We start from the raw sequence: 26,592 nt of genomic DNA, 5'->3' as shown, positions 1-26,592 counted from the left end.
TGCTCTCCAGGACACCTACACCACCCGATATCACAGAAAGGCAAAAAAGATCATGAAGGACAACAACCACCTGAGCCACTGCCTGTTCACCCCGCTATCATCCAGAAGGCGAGGTCAGTACAGGTGCATCAAAGCGGGGACCGAGAGACTGAAAAACAGCTTTTATCTCAAGGCCATCAGACTGTTAAACAGCCATCACTAACATTGAGTGGCTGCTGCCAACATACTGACTCAATCTCTAGCCACTTTAATAATAAAAAATTGGATGTAATAAATGTATCACTAGTCACGTTAAACTATGCCACTTTATATAATGTTTACATACCCTACACTACTCATCTTAAATGTAGATACTGTACTGTATACCATCTACTGCATCTTGCCTATGCCGTTCGGCCATCACTCATCCATATATATTTATATGTACATATTCGTATTCATTCCTTTACACTTGTGTGTATAAGGTAGTTGTTGTGAAATTGTTAGATTACTTGTTAGATATTACTGCATGGTCGGAACTAGAAGCACAAGCATTTCGCTACACTCACATTAACATCTACTAAGCATGTGTATGTGACAAATAAAATTTGATTTGATTTAGATTTGTCTCAATCCAACACAATCGCCTTGTCGCCCTTCCGCATCTGTGATGGAAAATGGCAGAGCTACAGCTTTGTTTGTCAAACCAGGAGACATCCCGAAAGTCGGTCTTCTCACAAAAACATCTGTATCATGGGCACTCTATAGAAAGGGGAGACTCTCACAAACACAAAGGTGTTCTCCATTTCGATCTACGACCCACACAATCCCCACAAGACTCGTCGGAAGTTGGTAAAGCTGATGTGCCAACTTTTGTCTGTAGTGTCCGAAACATTTGGGCTACAAACTAATATGACCCCACTGTAGAAAGGGGAGACGCTCACGAACATGATGGCGTTCTCCCTACAAGTCTCACAGGACGGGTCTAAAGGTAACCCATACAAATGAATGGAAGAATGGAGGTAGTTTTTTGCCAACAAAAATAAGGGGTTAAATATGTTAATAAATATATATTTAGATATTATCTGAGCTTTCTTATAACTTCCAGAAATAGGACAGACACTTATGTTATTCAATGCGTTTCAAAAGGCCAAATTCAATATTTTATCAAATATTTGTTTTCATTTTTTTGGGGGGGGGGATACCTAAATGCGTCCTAAAATTCCAAATCAAATAGCTAAATGATCCATGGTATGTTCTTCTGGGAAAAAAATCCATATGTCAGCTCTGAACCCCTCTCACGGTTTAGACTTTTAAGAAATTAACACGTATCGCTTACCGTACAGTTTTGGAAGCATAAGGACCTTATCTTTCATATCAGCGAGAAATAATTTTCAAAAGGTTCAATTGATACACCTTGATAGGGTTAGCGTTCCCAAACGGCCATATCTCCATGTTACAGAGAGTGTTTGCGGAAGACAGAGGGATCACATGTGCTAATTAGCTTTCAAGCATACTACGAATACCTGTGTGTAATGGAAGAAGGCCGCCAGAAAGGTGCTGTTACACTGAAAAATACTGTTGGCTGCAACTGTGATGAAGACGTTTAAAACAGTGTACAGCAGTGGAGAATGCTGAGGGGAGGACGGCTCATAATAATGGCTGGAACGGAGGATTTCATATTTTCTGAATATTCTCAGGTGTTTTGGAGTACTGCCTGCAATTGCACACAAATGTTTAATGACAAGAATGAAGAAAGTATGGCCAAGTAAAGGTTAGTGGAAAATATCCTGAGTAGGGCTAAAGAGCAGCCTATGAAGAGGTTTAGCTCTGCTGCAGAGGTTTAGCTCTGCTGCGGAGGTTATGTCTACATTGCTAATATTATGCCATGTTCTCTGCAGTAATGTGTTGGCAACGAGTGAAGTTTGGGTTGACATAAAATAGCCTTCAAGCTTTTGGAGTGATATGCTTAGTGACTGAGCAACATGTTCTCTGAATGTAGCCCGACAATAGAGGCCACAGTAATCTAGGCCAGAATTTTCGAGAAGGACAACATGGATTCGTAGCTACGTGGCTACTTCTGCCCAATGCTCGGTAAGGAAAAGGAAATCTCAAGTAAATCTATTTCATATTAATTTGGAAGTGAATGTCAGATGAGGCCCAAATAACTTGAATGTATCAAACACACATTTCAATCTACACCTAATGTAAATGTGACGTTTCCAAACTGAAGATTATAACTTCAAAACACTTTATTGCTCTTTAAACATGAGACAGGTTATACAGACAGAAGAACACAGTGAAGACAAGATTATTGACAAATAAATACTAAGTAAATAAATAAGTGCAAACAAACACAGTGGAATAGGCCATGAAACATAGGTTCATTATGTTATGGAACATAGGTCCATTACGTTATGGAACAAAGGTCCATTACGTTATGGAACATAGGTCCATTACGTTATGGAACATAGGTCCATTACGTTATGGAACAAAGGTCCATTACGTTATGGAACATAGGTCCATTACGTTATGGAACAAAGGTCCATTACGTTATGGAACAAAGGTCCATTACGTTATGGAACATAGGTCCATTACGTTATGGAACATAGAGACACATTCACGAATATGGCAACAACGCAACTCAACAATGACAACCACACAATATATTTGTATATTATCATTACGTCAAAAACGAAATGTTTGAAAACATTTCCAGGTGGTCTTGGTGAGAGAATGTTGCTTGATACAGTAAATATTTTGTTTTTATAAAAATAAACATGTCCCATGCTTTATACTCATTATATACTCTTAAAATATACGTTTTCGCTATTAGTTTTCTATGGAACATAACTACTATAAATGATACGGTACAGACATGTTTTGTCTTTTTTTACAAAACGGTGAAGAATTCGGAACCAATCTTCACACGTCAGTTAGTAATTTAAAAGTGTTTTCCAGGTTCACAAATATTCCAACTGTTTTACAATATTTACATCTTGAGTGTAGAATAACACAACTCCGCATAAAGAATTTCCATTGCAAAACATTATTGGCATAAGTAGCCTCCTCATATTTTTGTGGGTGTATATTCTTTCTTTCTCACTTCATAAAACTAGTAGTAACACTGTACCTGCCAACACCACTTGTAACTTGACCGTTTCTGCTTCTTGTAACTCCAAGAACAAAGGTAGAATTGGGGAAACATGCAAGACAGTAGTGCAGTGAAAGAATTCACGTGGCCTGGTATGAATAGTATCCTGTCAGAGTATAACAGTTATGGACAGAGTCTGAATAGTTTCTGTTGAGGTTAGCTGTAGGCTGCTTCGATCTCTGTGGTTTGACAACAGGATGAGACAGAAAGACGTTTTCAGACAGAAAACACAGGTGTCAGTTTTATTAAAATACATAGAAAACTACTTTGTGTGTTAGTGATTTATATATATCTCCTGTATTGCACAAGGGATAACAGCACATATAGAGAGCAAAAAGTATAACCCCATTGAATTGTTTGTGACACAGAATCCTGTAAAATAATTGTAGAGAAGAATATAGCAACTTGAATCTTTTGTAAGATGAAATAGTTTATAAAATGGAAGGTGTATGAGGAGTTTGTTTTCTAGAGCAGTGTTCAGTTGACTGAATGTAAACAAAACATGAACTTAGAGCATGTGTGAGCGGGAGCAAATGCTGAAGGTTGTGCAAAAGTCGAAGGCTAAGCTTGCTAAAGTAGATCTCTCATTTACAAGTGTTGATGTGCCGGTTTAGTGTGGATTGTGATTGTCGTGTGTGAGTACTGTGTGTGTGTCTCTAACCAAGACAGCAATGTGAGGTTGACTACACTAAATACTGCAGAGTGGGGCTGCCTTCATTTCCTTCATGAAGAACATTGATCCTACCCAGCTGATTGGTTAGCCACTAGTGAGTTAGCGTTTCTGTTATATCTGCTCACACTAGGTGTTACATACCTGTGGTTTTATTCTACCGGTGAGTAATTGGGCCCCATGTCTGTTTTATATCAACCCAATTCAAATGTGTGGATTTTCCAATCTTACAGGAGGTACAATTTCCAACATTGTGAATGTGATATTGTTGAGGTGCAGGTCATGGCATTGTCCGGATGACCAACAGAACTTATTGTGTCACAACAGTTAGAAAATGTAACAAACAAACACGTCAACTACTAACCCAGGCTTTGGACTACCTAATTCACAGAATTCGCTACTTTGACGTTTTCTCTGCGGTATTTTTGCCCAGAGCACATTAAAATGTCTTTAGATTTATTGTAGATGTATTACTCTTTATATTTGTTATACTCAATATCATTTTATATATTATTTTCATTATTTTTATTCTCCACAAAATGGTATACTTTGCTAAAAAGATACAACTCAAATATACATAGAAAAGAATGAGAAGGACCTCTGTAATGTGAGAGTTGGCATGGAGGAGTGGTTAGCCCTGTTTTCACCCAGCATTTCAGAGGTGTAGGTCCTTGCACCTTTTGTATAGCGGTGCCCAGGCGTCTGTCTCTTATGCTAGAACACCACAGGGCCACTCTAGGCTGCAACTGCCACAGCCCCTGTAAACGCATAATGGAGCAGTTGCATTGCGGTTTTTGCTGAGGATGGATCATTGCATGTCCTGTAAACAATAAATAACTACTGGGCATTAAGAGTGTGGACTCAGCCACCCACACTCCCAACTGTCATATATGATTATTTACTAACTTACCCCTTCTTTGTCTCTACTGGGTAGGCAGGGTTTTGATTGGGCGAGAGAGGGAGCCCATGTTAGTGGTGATTGTAGTAACTTGGGGACTCACACTCTTGTTAGGCAGACTACTGGAGTGGCCCATCGCCTCCTCGGCTGCACGCAACAGCAAAGTGTAATTGATAGCAACCTCTTCAACCTTCCGCAGCAGCTGCAGCCTTTGGGCCTCTGAACGCACCCCTCTAACCAGCTTGATGAATGTCTGAGTCAGTTCGCAGAGGACCAGGAAGCTGGCCGTAACAACGCTCAGCATGCGAGTGGGGCTCTTCTCGACGCTCGCCACCCGCCTGCACGCCGCCCTGAACTCCTTGAAGCGCACTGCCAGCTCCTGCTTGTACTCGGCGATCCGGGACGGCTGTAGGCGTGATTCGTTATCCACCTGGGGAATGTTAGCGCACTGTCGCAGGATTGCTAGCAGCTCATTAGCATCCAGCTGAGCATTGAGAAAACCGTCCGGCAGGCTGAACGTCTTCCCTTGCAGGGATTCGACCCTCGCCAGGCTCCCCTCCAGAGTCCCACAGGCCCGGAGGTCGATCTCCTGTGTCTGCGGCTCCTCTTCTTCTTCTTCCTCTACTTCCTCCTCCTCCTCCCCGCTGCAGCCCTCAGCATGGAGAACCTGGAGCGTTTTGCTGACAATGGGCAAGGTCTGAGAGCCCAGTTGCATCCCGGGCAGGACCTGGAGGGTGGTGGAGTAGGAGAGCTCTTCTTTCTCGCTGCTCTCATCTGCCGCCTCACACTTCCTGTAGCAGAAACAGAAGGAGCAGCACTTCTCCTTGTCGTCACTGTCCTCGCTAGGCAGCCCCAGCAGCATCTCCGTCGGCGCCCCCTCTCTGCTCTCCCTCAGCAGCTCTTCTCCCTGGATGAAGAACACTCCTTTCTTCCCCTTTGCCTCTGCAGCAGTCGTGTGAGTTTGAGTTTGATTGTGAACGGGCTCCACGGTTGTTGGAAGCCTCAGCCCTGCGGCCCTCACTCGCTCCATCTCCTTCTCCAGGTTCTTGGCTTTGGGTTTGACCTCGGTGTACAGCTGGGTGCCTTCAGCGTTGTCCACCTCTCCGATGCTATACCGCCTCTGGAGCTTCTTGTACTGCGGGGCGCCCATGCAGTCTGGTGTGCGAGACGTGCAGGTGGGCAAGCAGGAAGCCTGCTCCCCCCTTGGTTCCCGTGACTCCAGACTGGTCGAGCGGATTCGGGTGGTCTTGATCTCTAAGGTCTCAGGTCTCCTCTGACCTCCCTGGAGGTGAGGGGTTTTGGAGGTCGCTGGAGGGCTCTTGGAGCGGGGTCTCTCTCTACCTCTATGCTGCTGTGTCTCTGCAGTTGAGCCGACCGGCGTATCAGGCAGCCGGATGCCTCTGCACATCCTCTTGCAGTCGCAGCTGCGGCGTTGTTCTCTGGAGATTCCAGGGGCTTTTAGCACAGGACTTGTAAGGAGCTGGCAAGCACATGGGGTGCATGAGGGGACTGGCGAGGATCCCTGGGGTAGGTACTCGCCCCCAGACGACTTGGGCTTCAGAAGTTCTTCCAGAAACTCTAACTCGTACTGCCGGACCTTCTGGAGCTGGGCTCGGCGCTCATCAGTCTCCCGCCGAATCCGAGCTGGGAACGTGGCCGACAGAAGGTTCTTGATACTTAGGAAGGGAGCGCTACGCTGGGCCTTCCCTTTACCGCCACCCTGGTACTTGCTGTCGGCAGATGGGAGAGTGGAGACCTTGTCCACAGAGCAGGTAGGGTGTGTGGGGTCTCCCAGGAGAGGTAATGTCTTCGGGGGGCATTTATGTGGCTCAGCTTGAGCTTTACCCTGAGACCTCTCTGCCTTGGCCTCTGCTGCTTCCTTCCTCTCAGCTTTCACAGGAATGTGTGGGGACTGGGAGTACTTGGTTGGAACTTGGGGTCTTGTCTTGGCCAAGACGGGGTCTGCTCCTGCTCCTCCTGCTGCTCTCGCTGCGCTCTCTTTGCTGCTGGCCAGTTGGAGGCCTTTGGCACAAAGACGCTCATCATCTGTAGGGGAAGAGGAGTGGAACACCACCACCTTCTGGGTATGTGGATCCTTCAGTCTTAGCTGTGGCCCGGGTTCTCTAACTGGGCACGTGCAGAACAGGTCATCAATTGGAAAGAGGTCTTTAGAGCTTGAAGGCTTGATGGTCTTGCTAGAGGCAGTCTCGGCATCTTGGCACATGTTTGTGGGGCAAACCTTGGCGGAGGCAGTTCTGTCCACAGGCAAGAGAATGGGTAAGGCTTTGTTGGTAGTGTCCGGGCTCAGCTGCTCAGACTTCTTCCCCTTGACCCCCGCAGAGAAATTCGGGCTTAGTTTGCCCACAGCAGTACCGGGCGACCTTTGATCCTTGCCGACCTTAGGTGCCTGCCCTGGATCGGAGACTTTCAGCTCCTCAGGTGACTTCGCAGGGCGGTCTGGGGTGCACGCTTTGGTGGGCTCTGGTTTTGCCTTCTTGCCTTCACTCGGCTCACTCTGCGTTGGGTCTTGGGTAACGTCACTCCTCTGCTCCACTGTGCTGAGAGCTGGACTGGCAGTCTCCTGACCAGGGCTAAGCTTTAGGGGAACAGTCTTACTGAGGATAGCTGGTTTCGAGGGGAAGCCGCCGCGGATCTGACCCATGGAGAACGCACCGCCTCCAATAGTCTGGGTGGTGCAGCCTGGTATGGCCAAGGGGAAGTCTCTGCGACTGAAGATACGCTCCTTGTTGATATGGTGGGCCAGCAGGTAGGCCTGGTTCTGGTGCTGCTTCATGGCCGACACCATCTCTGAGACGTCTGTCAGCTCAGAGGAGTTGGTCTCGTGCCCTGAGTCTAGCGATGACTCAGGCGTAATGGCCGCCAACACAATCAACCCTATGGAAAGAAAGAAACACAAGACACTATAAGGGTCACACGGACGTCAGACAATATCACAGACAGATGGAAAACAGTCATTGATTTCTGAAAGATGGCACATCAAATACACTGTTTCTAAGTACTTACACTTGTAAAAATCTCTTGATGTTTCTTTTAAAGCTCTGCTAACCGTCTCTGAGCAAAACCTTGTTTTGCATCAAACTGAATTTTAATCAATACTGAGTAAACTCTTGTTTTTCTCTCGCTATCAAAAGATACAACACAAGAGACTATGTTCAGTGTCAAGCAGTGTGCTGTCAAGCCAGCCCTAATTCATCAGGGCATGAACTCACAAGATGTCTAAAGTGTTCCACAGGGATAGTGGCCCATGTTGACTCCAATGCTTCCCACAGTTGTACACACGGGAAACTGTTGAGCATGAAAAACCATGAAGCATTGCAGTTCTTGACACACTCAAACCAGTGCGCCTGGCACCTACTATTATACCCCGTTCTAAGGCACTTAAATCTTTTGTCGTGCCCATTCACCCTCTGAATGACACACATACACAATCCATGTCTCAAGGCTTAAAAATAATTCTTTAACCTGTCTCCTCCCCTTCATCTACACGGAAGTGTACAAAACATTAGGAACACCTGCTCTTTCTATGACAGACTGACCAGGTGACAGATATGATCCCTTATTGAAGTCACTTGTTCAATCCACTTTAATCATTGTATGTGTGTCATTCAGAGGGTGAATGGGCAAGACAAAATATTTAAGTGCCTCAGAACGGGGTATAGTAGTAGGTGCCAGGCGCACTGGTTTGAGTGTGTCAAGAACTGCAATGCTTCAGGGTTTTTCACGCTCAACAGTTTCCAGTGTGTACAACTGTGGGAAGCATTGGAGTCAACATGGGCCAGCATCCCTAAGGGAAAGCTTTCAACACTTCCATGCCCTGATGAACTGTAGAGGGCAAAAGAGGGTGCAACTCAATACTACTGTTTTGTACACTCAGTGTATAAAAATATTTCAAAGTGCGACTTAGTAGTCACTGTGCCCTAAAATGAACCATTAGCACTGAAAGGAGCCCTTGGTGGTTAGATTAGACTCTCTATATGAGAAGAAGTCCATATAGCATGAAACGGCATGTTGACCTGTGGTCTGAGCTGGCTGTTGGGGGTGATGGGGGAAGTCCTCTGATGCAGCTAGGGCCTCCAGGGCCTGCAGAGTGGACACCAGAGCATCATCCAGCTCCTGGGCATGGTCCCGTACTGTCCTGGTGGCCACGTTGTCTATCAACGTCACTGGGACATCCTCTGGAGCTGGTACCACTTCCTTGGAAGAAGCCTTGGCAGAGCTCTTGCTGACTGCAGCCCCAGTTGCAGGGCTTGGACGGGTGACGGGGTTGGGTCGAGAATTCTTTCCTCTCTTGGCCTCATCTTCATCCGAGCTGTTGTCCCTGAACCCAGGTGGAGGAGCAGCAATGGCCGGATGGGGCAGCTGCAGCTTTCTTCCTACGTCCTCCACCTCTTCTTCCTCCTCCTCTTCATTCCCCGGGGGAGGCAGGGCCATCAGGTCTACTGCACCTCCATCGCGGGAGGCACAGGCGCTGGAGCAGTGCTTTGACGAGGCGCCGCTGTGTCCACCGTTCAAGGCCACAGCCACAGCCACTCCCTCTGCCCTTAACCTGGCCTTGCAGGAGTCACAGAAGAACCGTGTAGTTCGCTGGGACTGCCCCATGGTTTGGGCTCTGCTCCTGAAGGTCACTGAGCTCTCCTGGACGGGGCTTTCTGGCCTCCCGGCGATCGTCTCTGTTTTCTGCAGCGTCGGGTCAGACTTGGTACGGGGCCGCCCTGGTGCCTCTTGGGAAATTAAGTTCTCGTTGACGTCGAGCTCGGGTTCTGCCTGCATTTGGAGCTCCTGCAGCTGTTGTTGCTCCCGGAGATGGATGTGGCATAGACCCAGGTGTTGGGACTCTGCGTGCAGTGGGGCGGCAGCTGTCTTCTGAGACTGGGACCCTGGGTCCCTCGTATGGGGTCTTTCCCTCTCGTCCCCTCGTCGGTCCCCACTGGACGCCACTGTGGTGCCGGAGCGCGGGTGGGCGTGGTGGGAACCTCTGTAATCTGCGGACAGAATTTTCAGAGCAGTTGAGAGGCTGAGAGGTGAGGAAACGCATGGGAGGATGGAGTGGGTCCTTATGGGAAAATAGAGGCGAAGGCTGGTGGATTTTTTTCAGTGATAGATGCTGGATACTGGAGTTGGAGGTAAGTCTGGTGGGATGTTATGGGACGTAGCGGCCTTCCTCTCATGCAGGCACACCAGCACAGCAGATGGAAACAGAGCTGTGCATGTTTGAATATTACATGTATATTTCACAGAAAAAAAGCAAGGTAAAACCACAAAATGTTACCCTACGCAAGGAAAAGGGAGAGAATAGTCCGATGAAGATGAGATCTCAGGATGGAGATGGGAGGAGCGACAGCAGAGGTGATTGGTAGCTGTTGATATGGTTTAGGTCCAGATGCACATATTCATTATGGAGAAGCAGGTCTCAGTTCAGTTGGATTGAGTAGAGTTGGTTGCAGTATAATGGTTTACATGCAATGCCTCATACTTGCAGACACACACTAAAACCTGTAAATGGAATCCTTGAGATTGAAACTGATATTCAGTTAACGTGGCTTTGGATACTGAGTTTGGATACTGAGTTTGGATGTTGAGTTTTATTGATAGAAAATGTAGCCAAAGCAAAGAGTATGGAAAGGATTTTAACCGTAAATGAAAAACATTTTCAGTTTTATCTAAAGCTAATAATAATGGAATCTCTATAACAACCTCCCGAAACACTAGACTTACAGATCCATTTCTTAAACATCAACAGATATTGTAAATATATAGTTTCATTGCAAGTCCTAACTAGCAGTATAAATCAAGGAGGTGACTACTAACATACCTGCCTTGATCATATAAGACTGACCAGGTGTCCGGTAGTAGATGGTTCGTTTGGGATCCACAAACAGCTTGTAGTAGCCGGAGATGAGACAGGCGAAGTTACTGGCATCAGGCCACTCCATCAACAGGACCAGAGGCTGCAGGGAGCAGAGTGGATAATTAAGATTTAGATGTAGATTCCTTTATTGTCCAATTGTACACAAGGCCCAACGGAAATGTGTCTTCTGCTTTATCCAATGATGTACAGTGCATTAGGAAAGTATTCAGACCCCCTTGACTTTTTCCATATTTTGTTATGCTACAGCCTTATTCTAAAAATTATTACATTATTTTAATTCCTCATCAACCTACACACAATACCACATAAAGTGAAAACAGGTTTTTAGAAATTGTTGAAAATGTATAAAAAATATAAACAGAAATATCTTATTTACACAAGTATTCAGACCCTTTGCTATGAGACTCAACAATGAGCTCAGGTGCATCCTGTTTCCATTTATCATCCTTGAGATGTTTCTACAACTTGATTTGATTCCACCTGTGGTAAATTCAATTGATTGGACATACGGTCCCACATTTGACAGTGCATGTCAGAGCAAAAACCATGCCATGAGGTCGAAGGAACTGTCCCTAGAGCTTCGAGACAGGATTGTGTCGGGGCACAGACCTGGGGAAGGGTACCAAACATTTCTGCAGCATTGAAGGTCCCCAAGAACACAGTGGCCTCCATCATTCTTAAATGGAAGAAGTTTAGAACCACCAAGACTCTTCCTAGAGCTGGCCACATGGCCAAACTGAGCAATCAGGGGAGAAGGGGCTTGGTCAGCGCGGTGATCAAGAACCCGATGGTCACTCTGACAGAGCTCCAGAGTTCCTCTGTGGAGATGGGAGAACCTTCCAGAAGGACAACCATCTCTGCAGCACTCCACCAATCAGGCCTTTATGGTAGAGTGGCCAGACATGACAGCCCACTTGGAGTTCACCAAAAGGCCCTTAACGGACTCTCAAAACATGAGAAACAAGATTCTCTGGTCTGATGAAACCAAGATTGAACTCGTTGGTCTGAATGCCAAGCGTCTCATCTGGAGGAAACCTGGCAACATCCCTATGGTGAAGCAGGGTGGTGGCAGCATGATGCTGTGCAGATGTGTTTCAGTGGCAGGAATTAGGAGACTAGTCAGGATCGAGGAAAAGATGAACAGAGCAAAGTACAGAGAGATCCTTGATGAAAACCTGCTCCAGAGGGCTCAGGATTTCAGACTTGGGCGAAGGTTCACCTTCCAACAGGTCAATGACCCTGAGCACACAGCCAAGACAACGCAGGAGTGGCTGTGATAGAAAAATGACATATTTACCTGGTTTGCTTGATATTAATAGTTAGCAATAATAGTTAACAAATAGGATATTTCTGTTTTGTTTAATTCTGTGTTTTCATGGGCTCCACTCTAGTTCCCTGCAGCTAATTTGGACGTATGGTCACCAGAGATGACTTGAGCTGACAAATTAGTTAACGACTGCATTACGTAGACAAGATGTGTTGGGTGTAACCGAGATAGAGATAGCCAGGAGGAGTTTAGAACAATTCCTCATTGCTCAAAATCATCCTTGCATCTGGGAAACTAAACCAGAAGGGGTTAAGACAACAACCCACGTGCAGATAACAACAGGATGAACCCAGAGTGGCTTATGATGCTCCTTGGTCTGCATGAGGGGGGTTGAACCAACCATGACTGAGCATTGTTAGTGTCAGCTATATATAGGACTCTGCATTTGTGTAAAGGTTAGGGTACTCGGTCCAACACTCAAGGGTGGGAGGGTCGACCAGCCTCATTATTGCAATAATTAATTGATATTAAATAAAGATAATTGTCATTTCTTCAAATAATCTCTTTCAGTACTGAATTTCCACGACACAAGTCTCTGAATGTCCTTGAGTGGCCCAGCCAGAGCCTGGACTTGAACCTGATCAAACATCTCTGGAGAGATCTGAAAATAGCTGTGCAGCGACGCTCCCCATCTAATCTGACAGAGCTTGAGAGGATCTGCAGAGAAGAATGGGAGAAACTCCCCAAATACAGGTGTGCCAAGCTTGTAGCGTCATACCCAAGAAGACTCAAGGCTGTAATCGCTGCAAAAGGTGCATCAACAAAGTTTTTTATTTATTTTATTTATTTCACCTTTATTTAACCAGGTAGGCAAGTTGAGAACAAGTTCTCATTTACAATTGCGACCTGGCCAAGATAAAGCAAAGCAGTTCGACAACATACAAAAACACAGAGTTACACATGGAGTAAAACAACATACAATCAATGATGCAGTAGAAGAAAAAAATAAATAAGACTATATACAATGTGAGCAAATGATGTGAGATAAGGGAGGTAAAGGCAAAAAAATGCCATGGTGGCAAAGTAAATAAAGTATAGCAAGAAAAACACTGGAATGGTAGATTTGTAGTTTGAAGAAAGTTCAAAGATAAAATATAAATAATATGGTGCAAAGGAGCAAAATTAATAAAATAAATAAATACAGTAGGGGAAGAGGTAGTAGTTTGGGCTAAATTATAGATGGGCTATGTACAGGTGCAGTGATCTGTGAGCTGCTCTGACAGCTGGAGCTTAAAGCTAGTGAGGGAGATAAGTGTTTCCAGTTTCAGAGATTTTTGTAGTTCGTTCCAGTCATTGGCAGCAGAGAACTGGAAGGAGAGACGACCAAAGGAGGAGTTGGCTTTAGGGGTGACCAGAGAGATATACCTGCTGGAGCGCGTGCTACAGGTGGGTGCTGCTATGGTGACCAGTGAGCGGAGATAAGGGGGGACTTTACCTAGCAGAGTCTTGTAGATGACCTGGAGCCAATGTGTTTGGCGACGATTATGAAGCGAAGGCCAGCCAACGAGAGCGTACAGGTCGCAGTGGTGGGTAGTATATGGGGCTTTGGTGACAAAACGGATGGCACTGTGATAGACTGCATCCAGCTTGTTGAGTAGGGTATTGCAAGCTATTTTGTAAATGACATCGCCGAAGTCGAGGATTGGTAGGATGGTCAGTTTTACGAGGGTATGTTTGGCAGCATGAGTGAAGGATGCTTTGTTGCGAAATAGGAAGCCAATTCGAGATTTCACTTTGGATTGGAGATGATTGATGTGAGTCTGGAAGGAGAGTTTACAGTCTAACCAGACACCTAGGTATTTGGAGTTGTCCACAAATTCTAAGTTAGAACCGTCCAGAGAAGTGATGCTGGACAGGCGGGCAGGTGCAGGCAGCGATCGGTTGAAGAGCATGCATTTAGTTTTACTTGTGTTTAGGAGCAGTTGGAGACCACGGAAGGAGAGTTGAATGGCATTGAAGCTCGTCTGGAGGGTTGTTAACACAGTGTCCAAAGAAGGGCCAGAAGTGTACAGAATGGTGTCGTCTGCGTAGTGGTGGATCAGAGATTCACCAGCAGCAAGAGCGACATCATTTATGTATACAGAGAAAAGAGTTGGCCCAAGAATTGAACCCTGTGGTACCCCCATAGAGACTGCCAGAGGTCCAGACAGTAGGCCCTCCGATTTGACACACTGAACTCTGTCAGAGAAGTAGTTGGTGAACCAGGCGACGCAATCGTTTGAGAAACCAAGGCTACTGAGTCTGCCGATGAGGATGTGGTGATTAACAGAGTCAAAAGCTTTGGCCAGGTCAATGAATACGGCAGCACAGTATTGTTTCTTATCGATGGCGGTTACGATGTCGTTTAGGACCTTGAGCGTGGCTGAGGTGCACCCATGACCAGCTCTGAAACCAGATTGCATAGCGGAGAGGGTGCGGTGGGATTCGAAATGGTCGGTAATCTGTTTGTTGACTTGGCTTTCGAAGACCTTAGAAAGGCAGGGTAGGATGGATATAGGTCTGTAGCAATTAGGGTCAAGAGTGTCACCTCCTTTGAAGAGGGGGATGACAGCAGCTGCTTTAGTACTGAGTAAAGTGTCTGAATACTTATGTAAATGTGATATTTCCGGTTTTTTATTTGTAGCAATTTGCTAAAATTGATAAAAAACTGTTTTTGCTTTGTCATTATAGGGTATTGTGTGTAGATTGATGAGGGGGGGAAAAAACAATTTAGTCCATTTTAGAATAAGGCTGTAACGTAACAAAATGTGGAAAAAGTCAAGAGGTCTGAATACTTCCCAAATGCACTATGTATTGGCTTTATCTCACCCCCTCCGAAACACACACATCTTCATACACAGAGGTTGGAGCAGGGATGGAAATGAGTTTGGAGGCTTCAACAAAGCATTTTACTGTATATTTAATATAATGACCATACCGGTACTTCAACTTGGTTTATCTCACAGGTTTGATTTAATTGAATTTGAAAGGAATTCTTCTGTGCAGCGAAAATCTATGTTTGGTACCATGGCCTACTAGTATGGTGCAATGAGTTCCACCCTGAGCTTCATAATGTCTTTCTAAATCTATAGTTGTACATGTGTTCAATCTGTCACATACCTTGGCCTCCTGTATGGCCACCTCTACACGGGCAACGCCCTGGTTCTCCCTGTGCAGCTGTATCTTAGCAACACGACTGAACTCTGTCAGAACCGTGGTCAGGTTGTTTTTGAGGTCGATCACATGACTGATGCCGTGCCGCGGACCCACCAGCAGTGTAGTGGCCGACTGCTTCTCATCCTGTGGATCAATTAGTCAATCAATCAATCAAACATTCTATCAACACAGAGAGAGCTCTGAATTCATGGAACAACAGCATAGAACTTAACTCAGAAACATGCATTCTTCAAAATTATATGTACTGTAGTATATATATACACATGTATGTAGATTCAGTTTGGAGTTGACTATACTTGTTATATCAGTTTGGATGTCTGGCCTGGGATGCTACAAGGCTACAGGAAAACATAAACATGAGCTGTATCTTGACATAAGAGAAATTCAGTGTGGGACTCATATAATGTGGGAATACGATATGGGCATGTTTATAAGAGAATGTTGCCATTACTAGTCCGACGGTGTGGAACAGCAAGCCTCCAAAGGGCGGAAGATCGTTGAGCACACGCATGTACTGCAGCTTTCCCTGGAGAGGAGGGACCTGTCAGTAGACACAACACAACACTCAAGGGCCCAGTCTCAACAGTCTCTAGTGGCTTCCTCTACTCGTCTCATCTCCTTGATCTGCACTAACATCACAGGTGAAATTAAAAACGTTGTTGTATTTGTATTTGTTTTTATTATGGATCCCCACCACTCTTCCTGGGGTCCAGCAAATTTAAGGCAGTTTATACAATTTTAAAAACAGTACAATACATTCACAGATTTCACAACACATTGTGTGCCCTCAGGCCCCTACTCCACCACTACCACATATCTACAGTACTAAATCCATGTGTATGTATAGTGCATATGTTATCATGTGTGTGTTTGTGTGTATGCATGTGTCTGTGCCAATGTTTGTGTTGCTTCACAGTCCCCGCTCTTCCATAAGGTGTTTTTTTATCTTTTTTAAAAAAATCTAATTTTACTTCTTGCGTCAGTTACTTGATGTGGAATAGAGTTCCATGTAGTCATGGCTCTATGTAGTACTGTGCGCCTCCCATAGTCTGTTCCGGACTTGGGGACTATGTAGAGACCTCTTGTGGGGTATGCATGGGTGTCCGAGCTGTGCGCCAGTAGTTCAGATAGCTCGGTACATTCAACTTGTCAATACCTCTCATAAATACAATTAGTGATGAAGTCAATCTCTCCTCCACTTTCAGCCAGGAGAGACATGCATATTATTAATATTAGCTCTGTGTACATCCAAGGGCCAGACGTGCTGCCCTGTTCTGAGCCAATTGCAATTTTCCTAAGTCCTTTTTTGTGGCACCTGACCACACGACTGAACAGTAGTCCAGGTGGGACAAAACTAGGGCCTGTAGGACCTGCCTTGTTGATAGTGTTGTTAAGAAGGCAGAGCATCGCTTTATTATAGACATACTTCTCCCCATCTTAGCTACTACTGCATCAATGTTTTGACCATGACAGTTTACAATCTAGGGTTACTCCAAGCAGTTTAGTAATCTCAACGTGCTCAATTTCCACATTATTTATTATAAGATTTAGTTGAGGTTGAGGGTTTAGTGAATGTTTTGTTCCAAATACAATGCTTTTAGTTTTAGAAATATTTAGGGCTAACTTATTCCTTGCCACCCACTCTGAAACTAACTGCAGCTCTTTGTTGAGTGTTGCAGTCATTTCAGTCGCTGTAGTAGCTGACGTGTTGAGTCATCTGCATATGTCACATCTGCTCCTGCTACGCCCTCTGGTGTTCATCCGGTGTCTTCTTGACCTGCAGTTACTCCCCCTGTACTCTCTCTCTCTCCCTCTCCCTCTCCCTCTCTGTGTGATTGTGTGGTTGGAGACAGGTGTGCTGGAGTCAGAGCAGATCCCTACCAGCTGCAACTCGTTCCATATCAAGACCTCTACAAATACTCAGTCCTGCCACTTCCACTCTGCCAGATTGTAATCTCTGCTCATTACCGCTCTGTCTCTGGCTCCTGTTTCACATCTCACCACCCAACTACCTTGCTCTGGATTTTACTCACTACCACTACCTTGGATTCTCCTCAGGACCTGTTTCCCCTGTTCTACTCAGCCAACTCCAACCTCAGTCTCCACATCTGTTTTTTCTGCAACTTATCCAAGCTACCCCGGATCTGCACTCCATATCTCTCTGTGTAACAAATATTTTGGTTCATTCATCCCCGTTTCCTCATCTGAGTCTGCTCTTGGGTTCCCTGGTGTCGCTCCGCTTAACAACATACATAGACACTCTGGCTTTAATCAAAGTCAGTCGCATGTCATTAGTAAAAATGTAAAAAAGCAAGGGCCTAAACAGCTACCCTGGGGAATTCCTGATTCAGAAGTTTACTAAGGGTTGGTAACAGGTTGATTGGTCAGCTATTTGAGCCTGTAAAGGGGGCTTTACTATTCTTAGGTAGCGGAATTACTTTATCTTCCTTCCAGGCCTGAGGGCAAACACTTTCTAGTAGGCTTAAATTGAAGATGTGGTAAATAGGAGTGGCAATATCGTCTGCTATTGTCATGACTTCCACCGAAGGTGGCTCCTCTCCCTGTTCAAGCGGCGCTCGGCGGTCGTCGTCGCAGGTCTGCTAGCTGCCACCGATTCCTTTTAATTTGGTTTTGTCTGTCTTGTTTCACCTGTGTCTAGTTTAGGTTAATTAGTGAGGTATTTAATCTCGCCCTACCAGTTTGGTTTCGTGCGGGATTGTTTGTGTACCTGTCGTTGGTTTGGGTTGCGTTTTATTTTATTCTGTTAGACAGGTGTATTTTCTGGATTGTGTTCCGGATTATTTAGTGGGCTGCTGTTGTGGTCCTGTGCCTGTTCTCTGGATGGACTCTTTAATAAAAGCCTTCTCTATATATTTACTTTCCTGCGCCTGACTTCACACCCACCTCTCCTAGGGAGCATCTGACAGCTATTATCCTCAGTCATTTTCCATCCAGATGGTCCAACCCCGGTGGCTTGTCGTTGTTGATACACAACAATACTTTTTTCACCTCTTCCACGCTGACTTTTATAGAATTCAAAAGTACAATTCTTGTCTTTCAAAATTTGGTCCGATATACTTGGATGTGTAGTGTCAGCGTTTGTTGCTGGCATGTCATCCCTAAGTTTGCTTTTCTTGCAATGAAAAAGTAATTTGTAGTTTGCAATATCAGTGGGCTTTGATGAATCAGATGGCTCATTCAATGTTGTTTTTTTCACCAAGAATTTCATTTAACGTGCCCCAAAGCTTTTTACTATCATTTTTTATATAATTTCTTTGTTTCATAGTGTAGTTTCTTTTTATTTAGTTTAGTCACATGATTTCTTAATTTGCAGTACGTTTGCCAATCTGCCAGACTTAATTGCCATACATTTTGCCTCATCCCTCTCAACCCCACAATTTTTCAATTCCTCATCAATCCAAGGGGATTTAACAGTTGTTACAGTAATTTTCTTAATGGGCGTGTGCTTATTAGTAACTGGAAGAAGTAGTTTCATAAATGCGTCAAGTGCAGCGTTTGGTTGCTCCTCATTACACACCATGGACCAGCAAATATTATTTACATCATCAACATATGAATCATTACAAAACTTATTGTATGACCTCTTATACACTATATTAGGCCCAGCCTTTGGAACTTTGGTTTTCCTAAATATGGCTATTATATTGTGATCACTACATCCTATGGATTTGGATACTGCTTTAAAGCAAATATCTGCAGCATTAGTAAAGATATGATTAATACATGTTGATGATTTAATTCCTGTGCTGTTTGTAACTACCCTGGTAGGTTGACTGACAACCTGATCCAGGTTGCAGACACTGGTTACAGTTAGAAGTTTTTTCCTGAGTGGGCAGCTTGATGATAGCCAGTTAATATTTAAATCACCCAGAAAATATACTTTTCTGTTGAGATCACATACATTATCAAGCATTTCACACATATCATCCAGATACTGACTGTTAGCACTTGGTGGTCTATAGCAGCTTCCCACAAGAATGGGCTTTAGGTGAGGCAGATGAACCTGTAGCCATATTACCTCAACGGTATTTAACATTAGATCGTCTCTAAGCTTCACAGGAATGTGGTTCTGAATATAGACCGAAACACCGCCTCCGTTGGCATTTCTGTCTTTTCGGTAGACGTTAGAACCATGTATTGCTACCACTGTATCATCAAAGGTTTTATCTAAGTGAGTTTCAGAGATAGTCAGAATATAAATGTAATCTGTTACAAGCAAGTTATTGAATTCATGGACCTTGTTTCTTAGGCTACATATGTTAATATGGGCTATTTTTAGCACTTTTCTGGGTTGATTGATTGTTTTTAATGCTTTACTGGGAAGCCTATCAGAGATAGACTTACTCATGTTATTTACTTTGGAGCTGAAGTGGTCTTCCTACTATTGCACACCACCTCAGTGCTAACAGTGTAACTCTGGTTTATAGGCTTATGATTACTGCTTACAATAGCTGTAGAATAAACAGATGTATTCGGTGCAATTAGGGGTACATAAATTAAATTACTTGCATTGTTTGCCAATGCCCTAAGATCATGTACATTTAATGCAGCATTATGACGACTCATTGTAACAACGGTAGGGATTAACTGAGCTGGTCTTGGATCATTTACCAGTCATTGTTTCAACGCAGCCTTGAAATGCGAGTCCAGGAGTCAAGTTGGCATCCTCCATATTGCTTTCACTTATCTTGTGATTTCAGATCAGTGATGAAGGAGAGGAGACGAGAAGGAGAAGCCACTTAATACGGTTTAGATTCACCCAAGGATGACAAGACGGACACGGTCGCTAGCTCCTGCTATTGAGATTCACCCAAGGATGACCAGTGGATTCTCGCCTGCAATACTGTACATGTCCTGTTGGTGGCACTGTTTCGCCATGTAAAGGAGCACCAGCACACTGTTTAACCACGTTTGAAACGCCACAGCCAGTCAGAAGATTAACTGCGAGTGCAAGATGAAAGGTACAATGAATCTGAAATACTTAGTGTTATAGCTCTGCTGTATGTAGAGAATATTTACTGATCGGAAGGTCATTGTGTGACAGAGGAGAGATCACCTTGTTGCCTGAGGGAGGCAGATGCTGATAGGTCTTGAGCAGCTGTGACAGGGTCTTACACACATTCTTCTCCTTGATGGTGGGAAGTAGAGTGAGGGGGAGGAAAGGTTCCAGACCCCACTCCTTCCTGGGAATGGAGAGAAAGAAAGAGAGATGAGGAGAGCAAAGGGAGAGAGAAAGAGAGAGGGAGGGAGATGGTATAATGAGTCAGATGCTGACAGCTGTGGGACCATGTTTATCTCTCAGGGAGAGACCCCCAGGGAAAAACTCGAGGGCCACGTCCCAAATGGCACCCTATTCCCTTTATAGTCCTGTGGGCCCTGGTCAAAGGTAGTGCACTATATAGGGAATAGGGTGCCAGTTGGGACGCAGTCAAAGACTCAAGGAGCTACTGCTCCTATTTTCTGTCACACTGACAGGGTTGACAAGGCCCCCCTCAGAGTCAGACTCAGACAGGAGGCAGAACACTGGCTCTACTCTGTCTGTGTAACTGAATGCAATAAAATGCAATGACTTGCGATGAATGTCATTTCATTGTATTCCCTCACATACTATGTAGTTGTTTTCTTCTAGTTGAATGCACTGATTGTATGTCACTCTGGATAAGAGTATCTGCTAAATTAGTAAAATGAATGAATGTCTGTCTGTCTGTCAGAGTGAGTTAGTTATCTGGTATAATGTCTGTCTCTCAGAGTGATCTACACTACACAAAAATATAAACACATGCAACAATTTCAAAGATTTTACTAAGTTACAGTTCATGTAAGGAAATCATTCAATTGAAATAAATGAATTGGTCCCTATTCTATGGATTTCACATGACTGGGAATACAGCTATGCATCTGTTGGTCACTTGTAGGGGCATTGATCAGTAAACCAGTCAGTATCTGGTGTGACCACCATTTGCCTCATGCAGAGTGAAACATCTCCTTCACATAGAGTTGATCAGGCTGTTGATGGTGGGCTGTGAAATGTTGTCCCACTCCCCTTCAATGGCTGTGTGAAGTTGCTGGATATTCGTGGGAACTGGAATATGCACTGTTGTACACGTCGATCCAGAGCATCCCAAACATTTTCAGGCCATGGAAAAACTGGGAAGTGTTCAGCTTCTAGGAATTGTGTACAGATTCTTGTGACATAAGGCCGTGCATTATCATGTTGAAACATGAGGTGATGGTGGTGGATGAATGGCACAACAATGGGCCTCAGGATCTCGTCACGGTATCTCTGTGCATTCAAATTGACATTGATAAAATGCAACTGTTTGTTTTCCGTAACTTATGCCTGCCCATACCATAACCCCACCACCATGGGGCACTCTGTTCACAATGTTGACATCAGCAAACCGCTCGCCAACACGTCGCCGTACGCTGTCTGCCATTTGCCAGGAACAGTTGAAACTGGGATTCGTCCGTGAAGAGCACATTTCTCCAGCGTGCCAGTGGCCATCAAAGGTGGGCATTTGCCCACTGAAGTCGGTTACGGCGCGAAATTGCAGTCAGGTCAAGACCCTGGTGAGGATGACGAGCATGAAGATGAGCTTCCCTGAGACGGTTTCTGACAGTTTGTGAAGAAATTCTTCGGTTGTGAAACCCACAATTTCATGAGCTGTCCGGGTGGCTAGTCTCAGACGATCCTGCAGGTGAAGAAGCCGGATGTGAAGGCGGCTTATGGTAGAGAAATTAACATTAAATTATCTGGCAACAGCTCTGGTTGACATTCCTGCAGTCAGCATGCTAATTGCACGCTCCCTCAACTTGAGACATCTGTGGCATTGTGTTGTGTGTCAAAACTGCACATTTTAGAGTGGCCTTTAATTTTATACATGTGTAATGATCATGCTGTTTAATCAGCTTCTTGATATGCCACACTTGTCAGGGGGATGGATTATCTTGGCAAAGGAGAAATGCTCACTAACAGGGATGTAAACAAGTTTGTGCACAATTTGAGAGAAACATTTCTGGGATCTTTTATTTCAGTTCATGAAACATTGGACCAACACTTTACATGTTGAATTTATATTTTTGTACAGTATAGTTATCTGGGAATGTCTGTCTGTCAGAGTGATCTAGTTAACTGGTAAGTTGGGGATATAAGGGAATTTTAATTCTAAAAGGAATTTATTGGTGTCAGAGTGACTTGAGCTCGTGGTTTGAGTGGTTTCTGCTTTTAATATTAGATGGATTAATTATGGATCATTCTGATATACTTTTAGAACTCAGCTGGATACCACACTTCAGCATATTAGAGCTAAGACATTTTTTATGAAACATAATGGAATACGGAGACATACATTTCGTTCTGTGAAGTGTCTGAGTAATGAGTCATGCAGCTGAGCGATCCATTTTGTCGTCAGACACACACACACACACACTTACTCCACATTCTTGAGCGAGATCTTCTGATTGGGTCTGGCCGATGACACTGTGATGTAGATATGAAGCGCTGCCAGCTGCAGTGTGACGTCAGACTTCCAGTCCATGCCGAAGCGCTCTTTGATGACGTCATTGCGACTCTGTGGTGGAGTGGGGGTAATGTCATGTTATTCAGGTTATACAGTTTTAGGTACAGCTATAACATAGATGGATTTCCTTGTCAGGAACTTCTTCCATCAATCTTCTTTATATGGGGGAGACAGAGAAATATTGAAGTTGCACTGATTGCTTCATTGATTTGTGTTGGACGAGACGTGAAACTGGTTTTGCTACGTCTATATACCATCTTGGTATGGCAGAATCTCTAGGGTGTGAAATGTACTGTAACTCCATTCTAGAATGAGATGGGGAAGGACATACATATGGAACTACTCATGTATGCCAGAGGTTCTAATCCTTCAGTTGGCTCAGCTGAGGGGCTCCACTGCAGAAAGAACCCCTTGACAATCCAAACAGAATCATGAGGTTTGTATCCATGGTATCCCCACCTGTAGAGGTACCTGAAGGCTGTATCCCTACCTGTATGTAGAGGTACTCGAAGGCTGCAGGGTCCCTCCTGAGCAGGTCTGCTGGGTCCTTGGGGAAGAAACAGATGCGAAAGAGACACTTCATCCCCTGGAAATACGTCCTGTGCACCACCTGAGGAGAAAGAGGGAGACGGCATGAATAACACCTATATCATAACAGCTTCCTTCCCAACATAGTAGAAAAACACAGCTAGTCATTGGAAGTTGATACCATGCCATATCGAGTGTAATGTAATCTATAGATTCTATTTCTATGGCCAAACTGCCATGGTGTAAAGGGATTTGTCCTTGGTAGTGATTCAGTCTGGTTTAACCAGGCTATATTACACCCACACTGCTCTTAGAATGACTATAACACGGTGATCAGGAGGAATACAGTAACTGTCGGCTCCCTTACATGTGAGAGCGGCTGGTTCTCCTGCAGCAGGTGCAGTCTCTGGTTCTGGTCTAGCCCACCTGACTCCAGCACCAGGGCAAAGTGCTCGATGTAACGCAGGGACAGGCGGTCCTGCAGGGACGAGATCACATCCTAGAGAGAGAGAAAGAAACGGGGAGAGATTTCTTTGGAGTTTATGGGTAGTGTCTATCTCTTGCAATGTTTATTCAATATTTAATGTCCTCCTGTGTTGTGATTTTTAACTGTGTGATGTTGATTTTTCTGCTTGTGGCACAAATAGACCAAACTATCCTGTTATCTTCTCCACTCAGGGTTCAGAGGTCATTCCTTATCTGCATTATGATGACCTGCCAGAGGAAAATAAGATATGGCTTTCTACGGGTCCACAATGGCACCCTATTCCCTATAATAGTGCACGTATTGTCAAAAGTAGTGCACTATGTAGGGAAAGGGAATAGTGTATTATTTCGGACGCATCCCATGTATCCATAATGGTCAGAGTAAATACAGGCGAGAGCTCTATTTGCTCTCTCACAGTGTTGCATTGGGATCAGTGTTCTGTACTACTAGCTAGGTTTCCATGGTGACAGATTTTCATGCGAATATTCTAAAATCCACAAAGAAAATATGTGCATTTTCCCACCAGTGGTGTTTCCACCAAACGGACTTGTGTAGGATAAAAGTCAGTATGTGATGACGTAGTGCACATACACAATCTACTTTTCCGCTTACGTTTTCATGTACTGAATACAAATCAAAAGTTTAATGTGTTTCCATCAGCTTTTTCAAATCTACCAATAGTTTTGTCACAAAAACAGTTGCGTTAAATAGCAAATGCGTCTACTCTGGTTTTGGTACCTGCGCTCTAGCCAACAGCTCACAGATACAGTGCTGGTAGCCTAGTCTACAATGAGATTATTATGGATATGAGCAAGAATATTAAAAATTTTCAAACGGCAGTTAAGCATCGATCATGAAACCAGAATACGACCCTCGATATTTATTGGAAATGAGCATCAAAATCACCCTGTGAAGTTCATAAATGATTTCATCTGTAGTGGAAGGACTACACACCATATCATCGTGTGACTCCAAGTTTACATCGATATGATGGTTATTATATAAATATTTATGCATGAATCCGTTTCCATCACAATTTCTCACATAATCAATTTTACTTACACAAAACTATCCCACCATGTCGAACGAACAAATGATCTGTCTACATTTGTACAATTGTACCGAAACTTCCTGTTCCCGTCACAGCTGTCGTGTTTTAAAAGAATTATAATTTTCTCTCTCTCTCTGTGTCTCTCTCTGTGTCTCTCTCTGTGTCTCTCTCTGTGTGTCTCTCTCTCTCTCTCTCTCCTGATCAAAAGTAGTGCACTATATAGGTAACAGGGTACCATTTGGGACTCAGCACTGAGTGTTCTTCTCTCTGCTTCTTGCGTTGTGGCTTCATAAGGGGAAGATTTCATAACATGTTTCAACTCAGACAAATACAGTCCTCGGATAGTGTGTGTGTGTGTGTGTGTGTGTGTGGAGCCAGCGATCTATCATAATTGGTAGTTTGTGTACTGTAATCTCCTAAATGGAAGGGTAGAAGGTGGCTGAATATCCTAGCAACAGAGACGGAGATACATTCACCTTGAATCACAGTGGTGCGGACAAAAACTGACTGTCTGCTAAAACAAAACAAGGATAAGCTGTATTGGCAATATTAACCAAGGATTACAATGACACAAATCTGATACATAAACAAACTGTGGATAGAGAAAACCCTTCATTTTATTTCCTCCCTCCCTTTCTCTCTCGCTCCCTCCCTCCATCCATTTCTTAATCCCACTCCCTGAATGAGCAGGAAAAGGGATTTCTGAAATCTAATAATGTGCCTTAATGAGTCTGGTAAGAGATGGCAGAGCCTGGTAAGAGATGGCAGAGCCTGGTAAGAGATGGCAGAGCCTGGTAAGAGATGGCAGAGCCTGGTAAGAGATGGCAGAGCCTGGTAAGAGATGTCAGAGCCTGGTAAGAGATGGCAGAGCCTGACAGTAGATAGAAGTCATTACTATCTGCCTCCTGACTGACTGCTGTATGCCATTACAATATTACAGTATGCGCCTCAAATGCCACCCTATTCCCTTTTTAGCACGCTCATTTTGACCAGAACCCATAGGGCTTGGGTCAAAGTAGTGCACTATATAGGGAATAGGGTGCAAGTTCAGACGCAAGCACAGTCATTATAAAATACTGGTAATTGAAGGAAGTGGGCTTCTCATAATTAGGCCTGTTCGTGAAGCACTGTGCGGGGAGTCTTACCATCAGTGGCGTCATTCAATATTTTTACGATGGTTATACCAACTGGGCACAGACGTCAGTACAACGTCTAGTTTTGATTTACATTTGGTTGAGTTGTCAACCAACTTGAATAATTTAAAAAACAAGTTGGATTCCCATTACGTGGATGACTTTTTGCAAAATCCAATCAGTTTCTCATGTTTATGTTTCATCTGTCGGTGCTACAAAGCAACATTTGGTGTTATATGAAGCTTTACCGCTTGCTCTGCAATATAAGTAGTATTTTACAATGTATTGTTGGCCTATTTAATACAGATAAATGGGCACAGTAGGCAATGTAACCAATCACAGCCCTCCCTTTACTTGTATCATTGCACATCCTGCAAATCACCAGCAGAGGGCGACTATTTTAAATCAATCATCACATTCACTCTGTTGGTAATGTTTACAAATTGGATCATACACTGTATACGTACCCTGACAGTGGTGCGGCTGTCAAACGTAAAGGACTTGATCTGACCATTCTCCAGGAACACCTTCAGCACATTTGGTATGAGTAGCAAAGAGTCGTCCTTTAGCATTGTCTGTGAGAGAGAGGGAGAGATGCAGAGATAGAGGGTGGGAGAGAAAGAGGGTGGAGAAAAAAAGAGAGCAAATATAAAACCTTAGTGCCTCTTCTAGCAGTTAGACAGAGGTAAGATGAGGTATCTGAGAAAGTACTTAAATGGTTAATATCCTACATCAACATGGTACAGTACATCTAATCAACCCCAGAGTAGGGGATCAG

General features: G+C 44.2%; 1 protein-coding gene across 1 annotated transcript in view; it reads right to left on the bottom strand.

The window, feature by feature from the left end:
• Positions 1-2,213: 2,213 nt before the first annotated feature.
• frmpd3 (FERM and PDZ domain containing 3) overlaps positions 2,214-26,592 on the bottom strand; it is a 35,798-nt gene continuing 11,419 nt past the window's right edge. Inside the window, exons 3-12 of the mRNA XM_014213170.3 lie at positions 26,282-26,389; positions 23,511-23,642; positions 23,106-23,225; positions 22,530-22,666; positions 20,152-20,278; positions 15,526-15,615; positions 15,018-15,197; positions 10,535-10,670; positions 8,736-9,704; positions 2,214-7,596 (exon numbers count right to left, since the gene is read on the bottom strand). Coding sequence (XP_014068645.2) covers positions 4,727-7,596; positions 8,736-9,704; positions 10,535-10,670; positions 15,018-15,197; positions 15,526-15,615; positions 20,152-20,278; positions 22,530-22,666; positions 23,106-23,225; positions 23,511-23,642; positions 26,282-26,386 — 4,866 coding nt within the window. The 5' untranslated portion in view covers positions 26,387-26,389 and the 3' untranslated portion in view covers positions 2,214-4,726. The remainder of the gene's footprint in view (positions 7,597-8,735; positions 9,705-10,534; positions 10,671-15,017; positions 15,198-15,525; positions 15,616-20,151; positions 20,279-22,529; positions 22,667-23,105; positions 23,226-23,510; positions 23,643-26,281; positions 26,390-26,592) is intronic.

The sequence above is a fragment of the Salmo salar genome, chromosome 09, assembly GCF_965601325.2.
Source record: "Salmo salar chromosome 09, fSalSal1, whole genome shotgun sequence".
Lineage (NCBI taxonomy): Eukaryota > Metazoa > Chordata > Actinopteri > Salmoniformes > Salmonidae > Salmo > Salmo salar.
Note: the sequence above shows the minus strand (reverse complement) of the source record. Positions and strands in the feature narration are given on the sequence as shown.